This window comes from Hylaeus anthracinus, unplaced genomic scaffold, assembly GCF_026225885.1.
Source record: "Hylaeus anthracinus isolate JK02 unplaced genomic scaffold, UHH_iyHylAnth1.0_haploid 0, whole genome shotgun sequence".
Taxonomy (NCBI): domain Eukaryota; kingdom Metazoa; phylum Arthropoda; class Insecta; order Hymenoptera; family Colletidae; genus Hylaeus; species Hylaeus anthracinus.
This window is the reverse complement of record NW_026533254.1, coordinates 23,734,395-23,757,560: the sequence shown is the minus strand read 5'-3', so window position 1 is coordinate 23,757,560 and position 23,166 is coordinate 23,734,395. Positions and strand designations below refer to the sequence as shown.

At 40.5% G+C, this 23,166-nt stretch overlaps 2 protein-coding genes and 1 long non-coding RNA gene across 5 annotated transcripts in view; all 3 read right to left on the bottom strand.

Moving 5' to 3' along the window:
• Window positions 1-565: 565 nt before the first annotated feature.
• On the bottom strand, window positions 566-7,987 carry LOC128893490 (uncharacterized). The gene is made up of 2 exons (XR_008461347.1): window positions 7,437-7,987; window positions 566-2,615 (listed from the first exon to the last, which is right to left on the bottom strand). It is a non-coding gene; the product is annotated as an uncharacterized LOC128893490 (long non-coding RNA).
• An 808-nt stretch (window positions 7,988-8,795) lies between these two features.
• Window positions 8,796-13,565, bottom strand: LOC128894463 (uncharacterized; the record flags this gene model as incomplete). The annotated part of the gene is made up of 5 exons (XM_054156196.1): window positions 8,796-10,825; window positions 10,914-11,374; window positions 11,451-11,754; window positions 11,831-11,905; window positions 13,494-13,565. Coding segments are annotated over 5 exons (1,437 nt in total), but the record flags the coding sequence as incomplete, so codon positions are not given.
• A 2,492-nt stretch (window positions 13,566-16,057) lies between these two features.
• Window positions 16,058-23,166, bottom strand: part of LOC128893473 (sushi, von Willebrand factor type A, EGF and pentraxin domain-containing protein 1) — a 32,503-nt gene continuing 25,394 nt past the window's right edge. Inside the window, exons 23-37 of one of the 3 annotated variants that reach the window (XM_054154434.1) lie at window positions 22,874-23,121; window positions 22,665-22,796; window positions 22,421-22,586; window positions 22,089-22,340; window positions 21,467-22,008; window positions 21,176-21,388; window positions 20,933-21,088; window positions 20,737-20,860; window positions 20,465-20,527; window positions 19,292-19,482; window positions 18,584-19,221; window positions 18,138-18,487; window positions 17,863-18,065; window positions 17,653-17,766; window positions 16,058-17,221 (exon numbers count right to left, since the gene is read on the bottom strand). In XM_054154434.1, the coding sequence (XP_054010409.1) occupies window positions 17,184-17,221; window positions 17,653-17,766; window positions 17,863-18,065; window positions 18,138-18,487; window positions 18,584-19,221; window positions 19,292-19,482; window positions 20,465-20,527; window positions 20,737-20,860; window positions 20,933-21,088; window positions 21,176-21,388; window positions 21,467-22,008; window positions 22,089-22,340; window positions 22,421-22,586; window positions 22,665-22,796; window positions 22,874-23,121 (3,430 nt within the window). In that variant the 3' untranslated portion in view covers window positions 16,058-17,183. The remainder of the gene's footprint in view (window positions 17,222-17,652; window positions 17,767-17,862; window positions 18,066-18,137; window positions 18,488-18,583; window positions 19,222-19,291; window positions 19,483-20,464; window positions 20,528-20,736; window positions 20,861-20,932; window positions 21,089-21,175; window positions 21,389-21,466; window positions 22,009-22,088; window positions 22,341-22,420; window positions 22,587-22,664; window positions 22,797-22,873; window positions 23,122-23,166) is intronic. The other 2 variants (XM_054154439.1, XM_054154450.1) reach the window with 2 other exon arrangements.

The following is a 23,166-nucleotide window of genomic DNA, read 5'->3' as shown; positions in this document are numbered from 1 at the left end:
GCTGGCCTTTCAGTTTCTATCGCGAGGAGATTCGTAACGCCCGGAACGTCACTGTCTAAATATTTGATCACGTTAAATGAAACAGAATAAGGAACAACGATTGAAGCAGCAAACTTCGTGGGAACGAATGAATTATTTTGATAAACACAAATTCGTGTCAACATCCAATACCTTTTTAAAATTACACATGCGACCCAGCTACACGTGTCGTTTCGCTTTTGTACGGGCGCTATTCTTCCGTTGCACAATTCTACGAATAATCGAACAGAACATTGTTTCTATTATTCGTCTTATCGCTCAATTGCATCTCGTCCGTACAACTGGCGATGTCTGCCGGAGATTAGGTCACGCGCACAATTCAGTTGTCGCGAACGTTGTATTAACACACAGGGAGGACTTATTCCGCGTAATTTTATAAACCCTGTTTTACATTTACGCAACAATTACGCGGATTAAGTCGCGCTCCCGAGATTTCTTCATTGTTTGTAAAAGTTAACGAAAGGAAACGAGGAAAAGAGGCCGTGAGAACCTAACCAAGGTCGCGAAATTGAAATTGAAATTTCGATTATTTCTTTTTTTTTTTAGATGCGTAGTTTATTTATATTTTCGTTCCTATGTCAGCTTCACGGTCGGGAATTTGAATATTCACCGATCCAGTACGATACCCTTTTATCGATGCTGAGGGGAGGGGGTTATAAATAAAAATTGCCGTTGCAATTACACCGAGCGGTAATTTTGTGCTCGGAAAGACACCGTCGTTAAGAATCACCGTAAAAGGGATCGACGGGTCAAGGGGGTAAGGAAATTATGGCGATGAATATTCGATAAGAGGGAACACCGTTGGGGTCGCTAAATAGTAATTACATAGTAAATGGTAAAGCGATTACGGGCTCGAGGGGGGCATATTAAAAGTGACTAATACGACCGTAAATGCGATATTAATGACGCAACCGAATGGACGTGATTGCACATATCTGACGAGTGAATATATATTTTCAAACATGATATGGGACAGACAATTAACGAATCGAATTTTAATTAAATAGTTGATACACCAATGCAGTTATATGTGCCCTCTATGCTTATTGAAGAAATGAGTCTAAATTAAATGATAGGTACGATGGCCCTAAATAAATATTTCGTTATAAATATGTACATAAACAAACCTTACGTTAATTTTAATTAAATAGTTGATACACCCATGCAGTTATATGTTCTGCTTTATGTTTATTGAAGAAATGAGTCCAAATTAAATGATAGGTACGATGGTCCTAAATCAATATTTCGTTATAAATATGTACATAAATAAATCTTACTCGTGTATATATTTATAACAAATAATTTATTTAGGAACATCTAACCCATCATTCAATTTAGACTTTAATGGCCATCATACAAACATTCCAAGAAAATGTCAGTATACTCCCATAAGTCTTCGTACCTTCTATGCCTCTTAATTCTTAAATAATTACATGTGTTGACAATCATGAAAGCACTCAAACGTGTCGATAGTTTAACAACAAAGTCAACGAGAACATCCTACTACAAGATTTACGTTCAACTACGATTTCTCAGGCACATTTATAAGCGTTGATAATTATTATCAACACACTTCTGAAATGCGTTAATTACCGAGCGTAACCCTTGTACTACACGCGTGGTTCCTCGATGGTTAAGAGATGGCAATGTAGGCCTCCTTTAGACGACGTTTGTTTATACAGGTGAATAAACTGACGCTAATACGCGGAGCGTTTACGCTCGAGCGCTGGACTTCTCCCATGGTTACAGCAGATGAATACTTGGTACAGACTTGAAGAATGTTCGTTTCGTTGTGTTTGCCGAGCGTAACTGAACCGTAATGGAGGAGAGCTCGGGGCGCAGGTAACGCACGTGCCTCTTTCGAAAATAATTGTAGCGAACGTTTCGCTGTTACTATGGCTGCTGGTACGATGTTTAATTAGGTGGGTTACGAAATTGCGACACACGTGGTATCGAATTTTATCAAAGACCACACAAAGGTTCCCCGCGATACGAGAATCACCGTCGCCATGATTACTCTTCGATGTGTAATTAATATATAAACGATCGAATGAGACAAGATGGAGAATTCCACTGAAGGAAAAATTGACTCCCGAAGAAAACTCCAAGGCGATTATTCGACTAGAGAAAAAAATTCAACGTGTAATTCCAACTCCGGAATTGAATAGCGAGTCCCTTGGAAGAACAATGGACGCCAAGGGGAACAATTGCAGTGTTGTCCATTTTTCCAACGCCCGCGGAGCGTCGTTTCCTTTCGTTGGGCCGATCGAAAACTAGCACTTTCACGATGGGAATGAAGATGGCGCGAGAGAAACGGTGTAACGTCGCGTTTATTCGGCGGGAACGAGAAGCGAACACAGAAGTTTTACGGTACTCACCGTCTCGGAGAGGTAAGACTCCCACAACTCCCTAAGGTCGCTGGTTCCCACGTCGTAGAATTCCATGATAGGCTTCCTTGGTCTTTCCTAGTGGTTCTGCTGCCGGTCGATGGATCGCACTGTCTGCCCATGGGAGTTAAAGATCATCAGAACGCTGACGCGATCTCGCCTCGTCTATCCATTGTTCACGGATACGATCTAAACAGAATTCCGTAATAAACATTTGGTAGTTACGCTGTAATATCGTTGGGTTGGCCCAAAAATTTCTTTACTTTTATTAGTAATGTATATGCAGTCAGTGTAATAAGTATTCGTACAGCAACCAATTTAAAATAAAATTAATGAGAAAAGAAATGAGAAGCTAACATTAAAAGTTAATTTAAAACTTCAATTTACGCAAATTCTACTCTAAAAATATGTAGGAATGTTGGTTAATTGTTTCTTCCCTGAAAATTTATTAATAAAATAAATACATAAAGTTTTATTTTGAATTGGTTTCTGTACGAACACTTATTACTAGACTGCGGATCTTTATGCATTTATAGGAAATTTGAATGCGCAAGAACCTACAAAATGCAAACAATATACAAGAATATAAAAAAGATCGAAAGTAAAGTTCATGCTATAAAATTCGCAGAATAGAATAAATTCCTATTTAGGTTCAATTTTTGTAGCCACATTCGCGAAGATTTTATTTTGCATAAAGATCCGCAGTCTACTTATTACACTGACGGTATGCAGGATATGGAGGATGCAGGATTTTATATTTGAGATTATGTTACTGAGTCCTACACGATCATTCCAATTTTCCAAAAATTGTGTCGTTTGCTAGCAAAACGTCCTTCCGAGTGTATTTTTATATCACTCACACAACTAAAACTTTTAAAATAATGCAACATTACTGCTCGTGAAGGCTTTTTTTTATTTCGCATATTAAAAGGACCACAAAATGGTCTGAATCTTCAATGTGAACGAAATGTTCTTCGTGATAATTAAAAGATTACTGAAAAGGATAACGTTAACTTCTGAAAGATAAGATTGTTTATTTATGTAAAAACTGCAAATGACACTTTTGGGACAACTTCATATAACGTGAATACCAACAGTGGATAACATTTAATAAACTAACACATGCGTTCAGTAAAGTATTGTAGAACATTGAAATACTGCGAGAATGGTACTCGAATAAAAAAACTTTGAATACAAGAACTTGGGATCAGGGACGTTTCGTGGAACCGTTGGAATACAGAGACGAGAGCCACCGTCTTGATACTGAGCAAACGAACGCGATAATTAATCTTGGAGACGTCTCCGTTGACAGACAATTTTGCGCGAGAGATCTGCCCGTCGATCCCTTTCACTATAAATAACTCGTTGGGACGGTATAATGTACTTTTGTTTGGAGCAACAGTAAACATCCTTTTTACGCTATTTTCAAAAATAACCACTATCCTATATTAAAAATTATTCTGTAATAATAATATTCTGTATACAGTAATGGCTCGAATATTCATTAAATTTCATGCTTGGATCCCCGCCATTGTTTACGTTTCTTCAGCTCTAGTGGTCGTCGATTCAAGTGGACGACAACTGCGAAAACAAAACCTAGTTTGATTTCATTCGTTATCTGTTGTTCAAATAAAATTTTCCCCATTTCTGACACGAACTCGAGGGGAATGCAAATTACGCGTACGGTTTGACATTTAACACCATCTGTTGTTCCACGATGGCGCGATGCACGATTACGAATACATTGCAGGACGCAGCGCGCTGTAACAAGATCAATGGACCTGTCTCTATGGGTTAAGCACGCTATCGGACATCTAACGGGTGGTTCTCGTGGAACAGCCTGAAGGTCATTCTTCGCGTAAAAACAGGTCGAAAACGTGCAATGAGTTTCCTTCTTCGAAGCTCAGTTTTCGAGAAAATTGACTTCGAAGTGGTACCCCAAAACGATTTCAAATCTGATTCCCTTGAAAACGGAGCATCGTACTTGAAAAATTCATCTAAAGGAAAAATTCATTCTTCGTGTAAAAACCAGTCGAAAACGTGCAATGAGTTTCCTTCTGTGAAGCTTAGTTTTCGAGAAAATTGACTTCGAAATGGTACCCCAAAACGGTTTCAAATTCAATTCTCTCGAAAACGAAGCTTTGTAACAGAAAAATTCATTCTTCGTGTAAAAGCAGGTCGAAAACGTGCAATGAGTTTCCTTCTGCGAAGCTTAGTTTTCGAGAAAATTGACTTGGAAATGGTGCCCCAAAACGGTTTCAAATTCAATTCTCTCTAGAACGAAGCCTCGTACCGGAAAAACTCATCCGAACCTTTCGACTTACTTTTACTCTTAGATTTAATCCCAAAAACTCTTTTTACCCTCGGAGAATCGAGTACTTGGAAATGAAATGTGAAGAAAGTGATTCGTGAACAGAAAAAACTCCAGCAATATCTATCCGAAGAAGCATTCAGTTAGCAAAGTAATAAAATTGTACAGAAAGCTTCCAAAGTCTTACAGCAAATCGCCAAATATTTGCGCGCGGTGTTCGCCCAATTCCAAGGTATTATCAGCAGCTACGAGTATCAGCCGAGCGTGTCTCTCGAAAATACTCGCTAAATGTTGCACAGAGAGATTTCGTGCGGTCTTAGGCGATTTTTCGTCGCGCTTCACTTTCATGCAAATTAACACGGACGCCTTTCGCGCGAGCCGACCTTTCGCTCGGCAGAAGATTCTTGAGCGACGGTATGAATTTGAAACCGGTATCTCACAGAAAATTTATGTCCACGAAAACACGGCAAACTATCGATGTCGATAGTCGTACTGTTTCGTATCTTGGCTACGAATATAATTTTATATTTCGATATTTTATGGGTATTAAAATACCAGAACTAAAACAAATATTTTAAAAATAGTTCCAGCCATAATTCGTATCGACGTTCGCGTGTCCATGAGCTTCGAAACTCATCTTCCATGTCAGCGTGATCGAGATAAGAACTAGTGACATTTTTTTATACATTAGTGTGACTGCAGAGAAAGGTAAATATCTCGCAATAATCTACGAATCGTGAAAGGAAATAAAATGGCTCTACGGTTTATGGGCTCGACTAAAGTACCTTTACGGTCGCAAATAAATGCACCTGACCTTCTGCTTTCGATTACCACGATCGAAACCCATTCGTAAAATTTTGTAATAAATCCTGTGGCTAATAAGTGTAAAAATAAGTCGAAAACGTAGAATTGATTTTCTTTGTACAGGGCTCTGTTTTCAAGAAAATAAATTTTGAAGATGCGTGGGGCGTGCGCGAATCGATATTCGCGCTCCAATTGTGTTCACGTAGAAAGTTAATAGTATTTCGGATCATAAACGGTCACTTTTACATTGTAAACATGCGTAATTAGCGCTTATTCGTTAGATCGAGTTATAGTAAAACACGCGTGCCTCGAATAGTTTCATCGACAATTTCTTCGAGAATAAAGTCTCGCAGGAAAAAATGTTATTGCACGTTTTCGACTTAGTTTTGGACGTAGAATTATCTCCTCGATTACAGCTCTCATCGGGGGTCATCCTGTATACGTCACTGATACATGATGCCACAAGGACGTGATCTCTACTTATCTTCAAAATCCCAAATATTCATTACACCACCCAAAAATCATATTCTTCGCGTAATAAAAATAAGTAATAGAGAAAAATTATTATCTGACTACGTAAAGTAAAATATGTTAAACAACTGTACCTATCAATTTTGTCTACGAACTGACCAGGCATCGATCATAATTTTATTTAAAAACACCAACTCGTTAGGAAACTAATTAAATTTTTCTAATTATTTCGTACGACCCTCGTTAGATAAACATTTACGACGCGTAATTGTACGTATTAATTTTGTTTTCCCAACTTGCAGGCATCGATCATAATTTTATTCGAAAACATCAATTTATTTGGAAGCAAATTATAGTTTTCTAATTATTTCATACGTCGGTCATTAGTCAAATATTTATGTCGCGCGTATCGAAACATTTGGATAATAATGAATATATTCAAATGCATTTGAAAAACCCAACTGCGTCATTGTTCGTGATAATAGTTTAAACATTTCTCGCTATCGACGAGTGTTTATCTGTAGCGACGCGATTCCGGTCGCGTGAACGGCCCTTAACTGCGAAACAACGTTCCAAACCTGAATGCAATACATGTTCCCCTACCCGCATTTGGCTTCTACATAACGCAGCCGGTATCATCGTCAACGGTTAGTTTCACATTCGCGTTAAAAGTCTACGCGATACCCTGCAGCTCGACACGAAAAGCATTTCCATCAGAAATGCAAAACCCTCCGAAAATTATGTCAAGAATTTCAATTGGCGTTTATTGCACCGCTGATGACTGGAAATTTAATTAAAAACGATCGAACAAATGTAATATTTTCTAAACAAACTGTTTAGATACGGAGCGCTATTTACCAGTAACATATTTTAAGTAATTTTCTTAAATGACCAAGATGTTTGATACTCCAATGAATATTCCAGTACTAGATCCTAACTTTTTAAGTAAAGACGCGAATACAGGTGGAAATTTGGAGTAACAAATAAAAAAACACCTATCTGTCCATTATTCTTTGCTCAAAAATAAAACATTGACTATAGAATGTAATAAAGTGTTAAAAATGTATCTGTAGTACCGAATAAATGTCGAAAATAAGTCAGTACGCGTGGGTTTTGTTGCTCTATTCGAATGAAATTCTGCCCGCGGTTGTCGTCATGCCTAAACAAATTTCACGAAAAGACGATGGAATAAAGTTTGTACGGATTGTTTCTGGCGGATTTGCAAAGAGTTCGCCCCTCCTTGCGATAATAAATCCATCGGATGCAATCGAAACGCACCAGATGGAACGGAGCACCGGCTCAATGTGACCGACTTGTTAGATGCATGCGCGTGCACGTGCACTCGATTGCAGTATGCTTCGCGGCGATAGCGTTAATTTAAAAATAAATCGCGAAAGAAAGGGGCATTGATCGGCGTTACATACCTGCGAAGGATGTTTATGGTGTACACTTTCGGTCCAACGTGGAACGGGAGAAAATCACCCCGTGGAAACGAGTATAATTGCACAAATATCTTAAGCGTAACAGTAAGGCCACACCACTGATCGAACGGAGCCCGCACTGTACCATACGACGCACTGTTAGCAACCGAGGCGCCAATGAACATGCAGGAAATCGGGACAGCAGGGATCGATAGCCAACACCCGTGCACCTACGAACGTATCGGGCCACCAATAGGGAAGGTTTCGCGCTCACGGAAGCAAGCTCGCAATGTAAGCTTTCGACAGCAGCTTCGTCGCTGACCTTCGATCGGTAAGGTGGACTTCCGTGATGAGAAGACGGAGCGATACGCGCGCGTTCACGTCCGCCGTGTAAATGCGCCACCGGCCGCACGTGCTGTCGAAGGGGACTTCTTCGATTCCCGTCGCTCGACCAATCAACGTGGACCACCTGTTACCAATGTACTGTGCCGGCTTTCATGAAACGGCGGCCGTTCAGGCTGCGCGCGCAGCCACTCCTCTGCCGCACGAAAATAATTACGGTAGTAATTCAGTTTAAATAAGTCAGTTTGAAATATGCTTGAAACTTTTATAGCGATGTAGCCTACGAATTTGTAGAATAAGCTCCAGTATGTACTTTTCGTATCAATGTAAATGAAGATGTATTTCATTTGCAGTGTAAGGTTTCTGTATCGAAATAAACGAAGATGATTGTTTGATTTATATGAATGTCGCGCCAAAGCTGCGCGCGCATCTGCCTGTTACCGCCAGCTACCGCGCAGTAGCAATGGCGTCCGGCCGGTTTGAAGAGGAACGTGTTCAACGGCTCTCGGCAGGCAATTTTCGACATTTACGTTAGTATACACTGTTTAAACGTATTTATAGTCTTAGTTGATTTAACTCTGAATGTTTGATTGTATGATTAGCCATTTCTTGAGAGTATTCATCGCTTCGAGTGTACTATAACCGTGAATGCGAGGCGTGCAGCAGATGAACGTTTGCATGCTGTATGTTTCTGAACGAATGCTGAATGATGAATGCTTGTGCTCTGATAATGTGATGGCATCGTTATTCTGTAAGCTCATTCTTCAGCTACTGCCTTCTATCGTCAGGAATATTTGTGAGTCCAATCATTTTCTTACTACATTTCTCTCGATACTATTGTTTGTGTATCTTTCTGATCACAATATGCATGCACAGTTTAAAAGACTTTCAGTAACGGTAACAGATGCGCTGAATTGAAATCGTATTGGTTTTACATTGATTAATTATAAACATATTCGCATCTATCATTTCAACATTTTGTAATGTGAAATCGTACAAACACTTATATCAAAACGCAAATTCTAAATGATGCAATTGCATTAATTTATTAATAACCATGTTACATTCATTGATTTTATAATATACATTTCACAATGTAAATGATAAATTCTCAACATATATAATAAGCTCGATTTTCATAGCTTAAAATATAATCATCAACCAGAGACTATGTTAGGAAACATATATGAAATACCAACAAAATTTTACAAACATTGCACCAACATTATAAAAAATAGACATTTGGTTAAGTCTACATCACTCTTCGTATAATCGAAATGTACACATTTTGAGAGTACAAGAAATAAAAATGTAACATTGCACGTATACATTATGTGGTTGTTACTTATACCTCTAAAGGAATAATTTTCATTTTTAAGTACGATATGGGCAATATTTATAATTTGATAACTGGTAATTTGGTAATTTGAGCCTGTACCTAACGATTAGGAGACTTAGCGGTAATATTATCGGAAGTACTAGTATTTTCAAAGCCGAAAGCAAAAATATTGCCACAATATTTACAACGCAGTGATGTAATATTGCATTTTTCTATTATTTGTTGAATTTGTATCAGTGAGTATTTCAAATAGTGTTCCAGATGCTAACAATTTCTTTTCCATGTGCATAGTTTTGCTGTGCATATGCTGGAAACTAAGTTTGAAATTCACTGCATTGTTTCAAGCAGTGAATACATAGCGTATTGTTAATTTAGACTTGTTTGCACTCAAGTCCTGTAGAATCACTAAATTCGAATAAATGCGTTTGTCGTTCAAAGTCTGATGTATATATTTGATGTTCAAGTCAAACAGGCCGTACCTTTAATCTACAAAAATAATTCTCTCTAGTATGAGGTAAATTTCGAAGCAAATTCTTTATTCGAATATTATTGTACATCATGCCACTATTGTGCCCATGCCAGTAGAAAATTATACTCTCACCAATCATAGTTTATCTTGTTCGAACCTCTATATTTATACTTTTTTATCAGGTACAATACAAGGCTGAACAAAATATGATTATGTAATCTTGTTCTTGATAAACTCTTAAAAGGATACGCTCACAACAATTCCCACTTTTTTTTTCTGCCTTATATATAATATAATATATTATATATCTCGTATTCGTTTCTTCGATAACGTGGATAAAATACGTTCCATTATATTATAAAATATCGTAATTAAAATCTCTTTGAAAAACTTATAAACGCAAACATTGTGCAACAAACAGATACATAAAACGTCAAGAAATACACTTTTTTCCATTGAAAGATTATTTCCTACGCATAATCAAAATTCAATAACTACTTTTTATGACGATACTATTAAATTTCATAAATAAATCGTGTAAAGGTCTAGAAAATAATGCTTCAAGTGACTTCTTTCGTCAAATCGCAAACCCCATTATTTAAAAAAAAAAAAAAAAAAAAAAAATAATAATAATAATAATGAAAAAACTGAGAAGAACAGTCACTTTACGTGGCGTCTACCGCATAATGAATGTTCAAAGATCGACAATTAAAACATTCAAACGTCTTTCTTTAAAGCAGACCTCAATAACGCACTGCGCATTGATGTCACGAGTTTCTCGAGTTCCTCGACTTTCATTTTCAATACTCTATTATCTCTTTCCAACTCCATCGCTTTCATCGTCATCTCGCACTCTTTTGCTTTCTTGTTCATACGCGACTTTCGCGAAGCTTCGTTATTCTTTTCCCTGGACTCTCGATACTGCGAAGCGAATACTCGTTCGCTCGAATCGATCTCGACGCGCCTCCTTTCCGATTTCAAACGTTTCACTGGTCTATTGTACGATTTCTCAGCTTTGCTCGTAACGGATGTCCTTTTTCTTTCGGATCTTCGCGAAGACACCGCGGGCGTATCTATGTAAGACGAATTTAAACTTCGCGCTGTCCGACTTTGTGTGTCTGACTCGTTGTTATCTATTCTCGCTTCTTCGTATGTCTGTGAAACGGTTGTGGATGATTTGGTGAGGGACGACACCATCGATGAATCCGTCGAAACGCTACCGTCTGGAGAATTTATCTCATCCTGTAATGCATACATTTTATAATATTAAATCTGTCTCGGATACGCCACTTTTTGGATTTCTATTTTTACAGAATATCCATCAACTTACATCGCATAGGTATGACAACAAATCAAACGACTCCGATCCAATGGTTTCGACTGTTTGCAGGACGTCCCATGTTTCACGTGGAGTTTCAGTAGAACCGAAAGAAGTAGGACACGCATCATCCAAGTGGATGTCATCTGAATCTTCGCAACCGGGTTGGAATGGTATACTAGCATCTGTGTTACACTGTTTGTTCCATGATGTCGCACTTATCGTGGGCGTTACAGTAGGTGTTTCTTTAGGTGGCCTCAACCACAAATCGGATGTATTAGACTTCACGATGCTATCTTTCTTCTCGTACTTGCTATTTACTTTTAATGTAGATTGTAAGCTGTGACAATTACTGTTGGTATGCTCGTTTGTATTCATTTTTATGCTCCACTTGTCCTCATCCCCCACACTCATCAAATCGTTCAATACCCCCTCTTCCGAAGCCAAAGCACTATTACCCTCGTATTTCGTACCTGGTAAATGCGATTAAAGTAAAATGAAAAACGACTCTTGCATCGTTAATTAGCGATTGAACGTATTCTTACCAACCTGATAGTTTAAATGTAGGTGATTCACCTATGCGAAAATCGCATTGACCCTGGAACGTATCCATACACCAACTGCTTAAATCCTGAAAGTTTTCCTCCCAAATGGAGGACGTTGGTTTCTTCTCTTCTTTTATCGCCAATTTTGATTGTGGAAATATCCATGGTTCCTTTAGCAATTCCGTCTCCATAGTTGGAGACAACAAGGGGACTGTGTCCATTTTTGAAGTTTCTTCTTCCGGCGGCCCCAATCTCACGCCACGAAAAGCAGATGACGGATGCGGCTGACTGTTGCATGGCTTGGTTACCTGTAAATTATTATTAGCGTTGAACAATTTTACGGGACTCTTTTCTTTAAAAGAATTCTTGTTCGACGTCACTTACGTTAAACACGCCTCTCTTCTCAAATGAAATGTTGCTGGCCGTTGAGCGTTCGTAAATAGGAGGGATTTTGGATACCTATAAGAAAAATTATGATTTCAGACACAAGAAATGCCAATTAACGCCAAAATGTGTATTTACATTTCATCTGAACATTTACTGGTATAGATAAAAGAAATACAAATAATGCCTTCTTATCAAATTTGATTATTTACCAATAAGATGAATGCTAATTAATCATGATAACGGCATTTGTATTTATCAGAAAAGATAATACACCATATATTAAAGAGATCATATCGATACTATTAAGAATGTCGCTAAGACTCTTATCGACTACAGTCAGGATTAAGTGTAATATAGATAAAATGTTTATTGGAAAACAAGATTTATGTAGATCAATTGTACAATACATTAAGAGTCACATGGAAATTATACCATATCGAGGCAACTGGTTGCTTAAAAAATTAAATAAATCTGAAACATAAAATATGAAGATAAGGTTTTACCAGATACGTTATTCGATGCATCAAAAAAGTAGTTTCTTCCTACAACACAATATTCATTTAAACGTACAACATGTACAAAGAATATTTAGATATAGAGATATTGGGTATATCTAGAACCTGTGTGGTCCTTAATCATTAGTGATGGGATTTAATGATAGTGTAAAGAGTTCTAGAAAGTTTAGAAACGGTTACGTGGTACTGATATCGACCAAGATTTCATTACAAAAATATAATTATCGATAGTTGATATTATCAAGTAGCCACGTAAAATTTCGCAACTTTGTATGACGCATTGTGGTATCGAAAATATACATCGGTAAAATTTCGAATTAACGAATTCGAAATCGAATTGGTCCGATTATCATCGATACGAGTGGTATCAGTCTCATCAGTGACTACAAATACCGTGTACGTAAACGCAGTGACCACGTTTTATCGAGCAATCGTCCGCGTTTGAATGTTTCTTATCGATCGGGAAAGCGACCGCGCATACGTCGGTAATCGTAAGTCGAAGATAGCCAGGTATTTTAAAATTAATAAAAGGTAAACAATCAGTTTCATAAAAGTTACAGTATCAATTATCAAATGACTTTACATCTCACGGTTAACAAATCTTATCGGAACTTCAATGTAATAAACGTGGCCGTGTAGATCGCTGTGCGGCGCTTTTAGTCGTTATCTGTTATTCGAATAAAACGTTGATTGTACATGAACGTAACTATACGTCGCTATCTAACCTAGTTACATAACGCGCAGCATTACAGGCGCGCGACGAAATTTTTGCAAACCGGCTTACATACGTTACACCATACGTTCGGATCGACGAGTAAATTTGCGCAGAAAACCGTTGAAACTATCCCGAAAGCGATCCTGCGTTTAAGATTTATATAACGACGCGAAAAACGTCTGTTATTACTATGTTCGAATGATACGAAAATACATGTCTATATGTAACTCGTGGTCGTGCGACGTTTGATCGATCCACGCCACGATGCGCAGTGAAATTTTCGTGCATTGCCAGCTACTTCGACAAACGACGGAATTAAACTCGGTTCTATGGTTATATAACCAATTTAGTTATAGTCGCGAGTGGAACCATACATAGGTACAGGGACACGACGGGTGCACATTTTCACGTTGGGGATATTTTCACTTACCCTCCTTGAAACAATCCGTGGTATTGTACCTTCCACTTGGAATGCGAAAACTTCTTGATGCGACACGATCGTTTATTCGTTCACAAACGTGCTTTCTATAGGAGCGGATTCTCGAAACGTGGACGCAGCACTGATCTTCCACACTAACTCGTCGGATCTTCTTCGCGGAATGCGAGTCTGGAACGTCGTCAGTGCCGGATTGAACACGTCACGAGATCGCACTCACGCGCACTCGGCTGGTCACGCTACTCGTGTACGTGCTGCGTCATTTTCGGCCAATCGGAGACGCCTGGCGTCATCGTCGACCAATCGACGCAGCGTAGACGCTCTGTGAGCAGAATCTGACACGCCACCAACACGGACTTGAAGGACGATACGGAGCAGACGTTCTCAACGAGGGTCACGAAGATCCCTCGGCAATGAGCAATCCATGGAGCCTAGACAAAATGAAATTTGGAAGATAGGTTCAAATTCAGGCTCATTTTACCGGGATAAAGGAATGAAACAAAGAAATTACGTAACAGAAGAGGAATACTTAAAACTCGGTTTAGTTATTTAGGAATAAGACATATATAATCTGATAAGTATCAACTTTGTAATTTATTGTTGACCTCGTTTTATCGAAGCTTTGGTCAGACGTTTTCTTTATAGTACAATCTGCAATGTGTTACGCCTACCAACGCTGCGTTTTTAGGGAGCCACGAATGAGTCACAAAAATCAGTGGACGACGAATTTGCCACGCAATACGCTCCGACTATTACTTGATAGGATTCGAAAGAGAAGGAAACGATATAAAAGATATTGAAATGATCTAAAAAAACCCATGTAAAGTAGCTGAAAACAAAAACAAGACGATAGGTTTGATGATAGACACGTGCGAAATGAAAATGAAATATATAAAACAAAATTACAAGCGAAAACGTTCGATGGTGAACGAAGAATAACTGAAAACGAAAAAACTAGGTTTCCATTTACACGTTTCTTTTTTCGAGAACACAGAGAATAAGTTTATTTAAGAGGTGGAGGCTACAGAGATAGATAAAGTTTAGAGACCACAATTTAAAAAAAAAAAGGTTGAGAAGCACAGAGTACGAGGGAAACGACCTCCGTGAATACCTTCAGGCATCTTTCTTTGGTCAACTTGCCGCGCCATCTGTTTGAAACGCGGCAAAATTCGAATGTGCGTACGAATAAAGTAGGATTACCAAGCGAATTTATGATTAAAAAAAGAAAAACATTTTGGGTTCTACGTAAAAAGAATTGTAATTAAGATAAGTAAGTATTCTAAGTAAAATCGATAATGTAACAAAAATATACGTATTGGGGCGCTATCGAGAATTGCAGTATATGCGAGTGGAATTCGTTATACGTTGAAATGTATATTTACCACAAGGACGTTAGAGCGATAAAGGATTACGTGACGGTATATTGATTACTGACGAATGCAACATGTTTCTTTTTTGCGGATTGTGTGGAATTCAGGGTTTGCTGCATTAATAATGCATCGCGTGGTATTATCGCTTGGGTGCATCGCTGCTGAAAAGAATTGCGCGTGACGTGATCCTAGATGGAGCTAGTGTATGGATCGAGTATCGCGTAAACTGTATAGTATATCTTCTCCCATTTAGGTACATAGTACTCTAACACTTGGAACTTGTTGCATCAGCTACTACTGGTTTTTCGAACTGTATGAGTAATATTCTGTAAAAATAGCTATACGTTCCGAATACCTCATCAGTTTAATAATCTCATATAAAATCAGCATAATTTATCGCGTTCGATGTATGACTCAGCACTGTCTTGATTATGTTAGCAGGCTTCGGGCGTAATAACTTATTACCCCTGATTCTTTTTGACGTTTTACGTTCCAAACTATAAGTTTCACGGTTAGGTAAGTCAAAATGGAACTATGAATTCGACATAACGAAACAGGAACGGATGGTATCGATCAAACAATAAGAGCTCGACAAAATGTCGTTTACTATTTAATTTATTAATAAAAAAAAAGAGATGCCTGTCTTTTAGTCAAATTAAAGACGTACAGACACTTACAAAATATAAATTAATTAATCAGAAATAGAACAGAGTGATGGATAATAATAATTCTATGGACTTGAAGGATCGCATCGAGGTAATGCAATAATTATCGCAAAATAATAATGCAAGTAACGAATGGGTGAAATTTTCCAGTTACTCTTGAAAATAATGACAAATGGAATGGATTCCAGAAATTCCGTAGATTCGGACTATTTTATCAGCTCTGACGAATCAGACACTGACCCTGAAGAGGACTCTCCCATTTGCCCAGAGACAAACGAACCAGGACAAAATTCAGACATTAAATTTTTATTAAATAAATTCTTCGACGTTCACGTAAACGAAACCAAAAAGCACTTACCTTCGAACATTAGCTATAATGCTACGAATGATTTTGAATTCGAAGAGAAGATGTACAGAGTTATTCCGATAAGGATCGATAAGAAAATATCTAAACTAAAGGACGTGGTTGTCTTGGATAAAAAACGGCATTTCAAATCCGCTCGAGGTCAGCGTTGAACGAACTTATTATCGAAATACATTTTATTAATAAAAAAAAAAGAAAACAACCGTTTGTTAAAGTTTTTACAATACAAAGTGGAAAACAGCGTCGTAGGCATATTCGAATGTACATTAGCTCCCGAATCGTTGCTGATTTTAATTTCCCTTGAAATTCTGACTATAGTTGCATCGAAAATTCGATTGACTGCTTGGGGTCACACTGCCAATTCGCGTCAGAAGAGACGAGAGTGAGGGCTTCTCGGTGACCTTGACCGGCCAACTTAACTTCGATTCGCCCATACACTGGGCTAAAAATTCGATCACTAGATTTTTCTTTCTTTCCGTCAGTTGCATTTCGCGCCTACGTGGCATTATTTTACAGCGTGTGATACATATCTATCGTAACAAAATATAAATTCGCTTATGTATAGGTGTCTTAACATACATGCACACACAGGTTCCTCTCGTTCGCACCGTTAATCATAGAAGTTAATTAATATAGAATAGTCCTTAACGGCTAGGTGGTATTAAATTACAAAAAATTACAACCTCACGCGTAGTCTTTCATTTTATTATTTTTTTCTTTCTTTTAAATCCGTGGTTATCGTTTATCGACTCTCGGGTGCCGAAACAACGATCGAATTGGATCGTCGTTCCAGGACTCGATTGCTTCACCGTCGATTAACGCACCGCCGCCATCTTTTCACGCTCGTCGAGCGTTAAGTCCAGGGAGACCCTCGCGGGGGTTCGACACGGATTCAGTTCGACAAACGTCCGCGAGTCTCCGATGTACGCGCCACTGGTACAGATCTTCGTCTCGGGGATAATAAATAATTATTGGATTTGCGACGATGGAGCAACATTCCCCGTTGCTGGTGCGTCAGGGACGTCGACAGTGTTTATCTTACATTCTACGCTTGGCAGAACGTCGTTGCTCTTCGCGGTCACTGGCCCTCGCTATCACTGTCGCTTTTGTCTGCAAAAATGTCGGTGTTCATTTCTTTAATATACCAGGTGTCCAATTCAACTTATCCCTGAGATGGGGCGTATTAACCCTTTCGCCGCGTTTTCACGCTGCGCGGCAGGAGAACAGCGTACGACTGCAGAAATTCTCGTATATTTCGCGGGGTATTCGATTGCTTCGGGCAATGTTACGTCATATGTACTGTCGACAACGACATCCTATCAACTGAATAAAAAGATAAAGATAGTAGATCGAAGTAATTAACAGATGTATCTAGACCAGAGTTCGCCATTAATCGAACGACTTCGAGTGAAACTCTACCTAGATCAACTATTCTGTCTAGATAGAGAGATGGCCAACTCTGATCTATACATCCTTTAGAAAATGGTCGTCGCTTGTGGAGGACGTACGTATACGTTCTTCGCAAATGACCGTAAGCTTATTCAGGCCGTATGCATACGGCCTTAGCAGCGAAAGGATTAATTCTTTCGATGCTAAGATCGTGGATGTTGATCGTACACCATACGCGGGACACTTATGTTCCCAGGGACCAGTCATATCGGGTGAATAGAGTCTTTAAATTTTAGCGAGGATAGGATAGGGATGTTTTTCGGATTAGCAGATAGTCTGATTTTTTATTAAAAAAATCTACTAACCTTTCTTGCCAGGGTAGGCATGACGCTTCAGTCTGTCGTATAGGTCGTCTTTTGTGCCGTATATACTCGCGTTGGAACGAGCGAGACTGTTCATTTTACCATTGTGCAGACTCTCTGAAAAGTGTGGAGATAAACCTCGTTAAATTCGATCGGGAGTCTTGGAACATAACCTCTTTATTGAGTTTGTGGAAGCTCTGTGCATCTTCGTACCTTTCATATACGTTTCATTGTAAAAATTGGGCATCTCCCAGCCATCCTCTTCGTCGTCGTAATAGTGTGCATAAGTACTGTGATGGGACGGCGCAATAGACTCCGCGTAAGGCGTGGGCGCGCCATAATAGAAGTTCACTTGCGAGCCGTTTTGATCAGTAGCTGGTGTGAGCATCTTCTTGGGTTCCTTCTTTCGGGAAGCTCTGTAAGAACAATTTTACTTCACGTTTGGAAACGATATCTCCTTTGTAGAAGCACACCTGGGGTACACTTACCTGACACAGATCATCCACACCAATAGGACGACGAAGATTATTAGAATAACCCCACCAGCGATGCCGCCAGTGATGTAGAAAAACTCTGATTTCTCAGTGCACCGCTTCCCGGTGAAGCTGCCGCTGCATCTGCAGGACGGTTGTCCCCGCGAGTCCTTCAAGCACACCCCCTCGTTGTCGCAATATCCCATACAGACGTCCGTGCACTCGGTACCGGTCCCGTTGTAGCCTGGCTTGCACTCGCACTTGAAGTCGCTCGTTTCAGGTATCAGCAGGCAGTACGCGTTTGCGTCGCAGTGCATTTCAGCGTCGCTAGTTTCGCACGGGTTGGTGCAGTCAGCCTTGTTCGTCTAATTGGGACAGAGAAACCAGTTATCACCCTAACGTATAAGAAGAAGAATGCTATTAAATTATCAACAAGTAGTAGATCCCACGAGGACACTCACGGCTGATGTTCCTTTAGTGCTGGTGTTGGGAGGACAGGGTATGCAGAAGGTCTGCTGAGGCTCGGATTGATACGTTCCCTTCTTGCACTCCATGCACTCATTCAACGTTCCGTTCAAATATGTTCCAGGATCGCAGACAGGAAGGGAGCATTCCTCGATAGCGGCTGATCCCATGTTCGGCGTGGTTCTGCCAACAGGACATGCCTGACAAGCGGCCTGAACTCCTTGGGTGCGGTAACTTCCACGTGGACAAGGCTCGCACTTTCCTTCGACGGCCAACTGCTGTCCAGAGCCACATTCGTCTCTACATTCTTCGCGGGAAACCGCTTCTGATGTCCTGGTGGTCTTCCCTAGACCGCACAGCAAACAGGAGAAACTACCCTCGTTGGGCTGGTAGAAACCGTGGCCGCAGCTTCGACAGAGTCCAGCCATGTCATCGTAGTACTTTCCAGCCGGGCAACGTTCCTTACAGTCGGCTGCACTTCTAGCACCAGGACCGACTGTCACGCTAGGACGCCCAGCTATCACGGGGCAGGAACTGCACTTCAGTTGGCCCGACTCGCTTTGGTAGCTGCCCACTGGACAGGACAGGCACTGCTTCGTTTCTTCGTCGTAGTACGTTCCCACGGCGCAGGGTACTGCAATTGAAATGTAAGTAGAGTCAGAAATTCTGCTGTTAGAAAACGTCTCTTGCATTGAGACACTTACCGCAATCTGGTGCCATGACAACTTGTCCCACTGGACAGTCGTAGTCGGATTCAAGAACCAGGGATGCCGGGTCAGGCACGGTGTTTGGCAGGATATAGTGAACGTCGAATTGATCTTCCTCCAGGATTAGTCTCTCCAGTAGAGATTGAACGGTTGCTCTCTCGTTCGAGTTAGCGTTCAAAATCGGATCGCTATAAAAGACAGGGAGCTGTTAGCAAACTAAGAGTCGATAGACGGTATGTTTTCAGCGATAGATAAAGAAGAGTATGCGCAAATATGTACAGCCGTTATCTTAAGGCGAAGGTAACCAGGCAGCCTTTCCATCGGATCCTCAGCAAGACGCAACCTTATCGACACCTATTAATTATGTACCTACGCAATGCTTAATGCTCAAGACCTCCTGGAATTCTAATATATAACATGTCTGACACGAAGTGTCATTGTAGCCTCTGTTATATTGCGAATCTGGGACTGCTTGGTATGAATCAGAGGGAATGGGTTGAGGATTCGCGAACACATGCAAATGATTTGCCCTGAGGGCTCCGTGGATGGGAATGTCCATCGATGCTTGCGAAATGAGATTAACCCAACAGCTTGGTGTCTAGTCAGGTGTTACGCCGTTATTGTTATTTCGCTATCCTATCGCTGGTACCTACTCGAGTACCCGCATGGACATTTCCCATTTTATACTAGTGGGTCGTGTATGAACAGTTAGTAAACAACGTGCATACCAATCGGTTAGGGTCGACCTAATTTTTGCTCTTTTACACGAAGAGGTATTTCATCAACTTACTGAAGTCGGCCTTGTTCAAGTTTCTGCTAGTACAAGGATATGGAGAAAAGTTACGTTCACGATCGATTCAAGTTTACAAATGGGCCAAACTTAATTGGCCGCTCATGGCGCCAGAGACGTGCTCGAAGAACGGTATGATAGAGACAACTCCGTCTCAGTAGCCATGAGTGACCAAATCACCGCGGCAAGATTATGATGGAGTAGCACATTTTCCTTTTCTCCGTATGCCCCTCATGCATTGCTGTCTAATATGGTATGATCATGGTCGCAAATGGATTTATAAGAATGCGAGATGATGTCGGATAACACCTAGACCCGGATGACAAGGACACATGTATAATGATATGTTTCGCACGTGGCGTAAATCGAGCTGTCCTTACTTTATCGCTGGGAACGAGATCTCCACCTCGTAGGTATCGCTGCCTTGGCGCGCTTGTCTCGTTCTACGATGCAACACAAGTAACAAATTGCTCAGTACTAAGTTACGTCTTCGATTTAAGTCTGATCGAAGCTTGACTGCAAGCTAATGCTAGATAGCTAACCGAGTGATTCTCCCGTCGAAATGAACGCCGGGATTCACTCGTGAGACGCAATTTTCAAACTAGAGAAGCGTATGCGGTTGCGTAATTCAAAAAACGTATGGGATACTTACGGTTCTGCTGGTACTACGGCGGAAATTATGTATGTTCCGCCATCTTCTTCGTTCGTTTCTCTGGTCGTGCGTACGCGGTGGTCGCACTGAACGTCGATGTTCAGATCTTTACATTCGCGAGTTCCTGTGGAAAAGAAAAAGTGTAATAACGTGCAATCGTTAAGATTGAAGATCTAGTGAAACTTAAGTGATTTACCTTCGAAGGAATACGAACAGAAGTTCCAGTCTCTGTTCAGCGAGTTCACAGCATCTCGAACCTTCTTCTTGAGTACTCCTTGACCAGCTTCGTTACACAGGACTGACGTTGGGAAGTTCATCTTGATCCTGAATACACGCTGAGCTGGTGTGGCACCTGTACAAAGCCACAAATGAAATTGTAACACGGTGAAAGAATTACCTATCAAGAACATAGTATGAGAAAAATAGAATCGAAGATTACTTGTGCAAGCAGGATACACCAAGGGAAGTGATGGGTCATTGGTGGGTCTCCAGAAGCCTTCTGCGCCACAGGTATAGAATTTGGGCACCTCTTGAGAAAATCTGAGTCCAGTGTTGCAGAAGATTTCGCACACCTTGAACTGGCCACCAGAGCCCCAATCTTTGCATTGCTGTGTTCCTCCAATTGGATCAGCCAGTTCCGGACAAAAGTCAGCTAAAGAATGAAAAATCACCATGATCGATATTGTACAATACGCTTTAAATATTTAAACATCAAGAGTGGATGACTTACACAGGACGTAAACTTTGAAGTTGCAACTAGCAGAATTTCCAGCCTGATCGTAAGCCACGTAGCTGATATCATAGATGCCCCACATCAACGTTTGTCCAGATTTGTGTCCATTCTTCTCTTGAACCCTCGCTATGCCAACGTTATCGGTGAAACGTGGCTCGTCCCAAGTGACAATAGACGAACCGTTCTTGGCGATCACCCAAAGGTCTCCTGGGCAGTGCTCGACTTTCGGTGGAATCTTGTCAGATTCCAGTTGTTGGCACTTGTTGCCACCGTATCCGGGTGGACAGACTCGTTGTCCACAATGGGATGGCACTACTCTTTCCACGCCACCGGTTATCTCATCGTATCCTGCCCAGGTCAACACCAAATCTTGATACAGGACAGGTTCAGTGCGACAGTCGCGTACTTGTTTCTGTATTTCATTGGTTACGTGAAGAGCTCGACTCCAGATTTGAACCTTGGTCAGGTGACCTTGGAACCCGGATTCAGTATAGCCCTTCGCGTTCTCGCTCTGTGGTTTTCCAAGGACAGTCCAGGCACTGAAAAAAATTGTGTTAGTTTGCTTCGAGGAATCCTAAGGTTCATTGAACTTTATTTGTATAATATAAAATGAACTCACTAAGCTGGTAGAGATCTGCCACTTCCATATCCTTCAGTTTTACTGGCAATCAGTCCTTCGGTGATCAGAACCAGTTCACCGCCATTTTCGCCATTCCAAACTACAGCTACGTGATGCCATTGGCCGTCGTTGATTGTCGCGTACTCTCTGAATGGCAGGTAAACGTCTTGAAGGTCATGGAACAGAGACACTTGGACACCGTTACTGTGTGCTTGGATCATAAGTCTGCGATTCGATGGAACATGAGGCGAACTGTAACCAAACCATCATTTACAATTAGGATACCGTAGTCCAAAGATCGTGATACAAATTTTTATACTACTGGGATTTACCTCACGCCATAGAGGGTGAAGAATATGCCAGCTTCATCTTTTTGGGTGTACTGCACCCACATAGCCACGGTTAAGCTCTTTCTTGTTCCTGTGAAGAATGGAATCACTTGTGCGGCGCTGCTGCGCGCTGGATCACTGAAGTACAAGTCGTAATCAACTTGGATGGCTGCAAAAATTATATGAATTATGTCTCACTCAAAGTTTAACAGTCATCAATTGTAAAGGAGACGTTTTGCAAGCTTACATTTTCTGCAATCATCGCCAGTTAAGTTGAACGGACATTGACAGAAGAATTTGCCAGTGAGATCGATGCATGTTGCTGATGGAGGACACGAATTCTCTTTGCAGTCGATGATGTCATCCTCGCAAGTCTTGCCTAGAGAACATTCATGGATATGGTTATATTTCATTACCACTGTTACCTATACAGGTTTATTTGTTATGTAAATCTACCTGTGTATCCAGGTGGACAGATGCAAGTGAATCCAGGTCCCTCATCGACACAGGTGGCTCCATTTTTGCAAGCACCAGCCTGGCAGGCATCATATTCGTACTGACACCCAATTCCAGTGTAGTCATCGGGGCATGTGCAATTGAGTCCCGAGCCAAAATCTTGGCAACGTCCATTATGCATGCATGGGTTACCAATGCAGCGCTCTGGTGCAGTTTCGCATTGTTTTCCATCAGTTCCAGACGGACAACTACACGGCGACATTTATTAGGAAAATATAAACAAAGTCCCATCC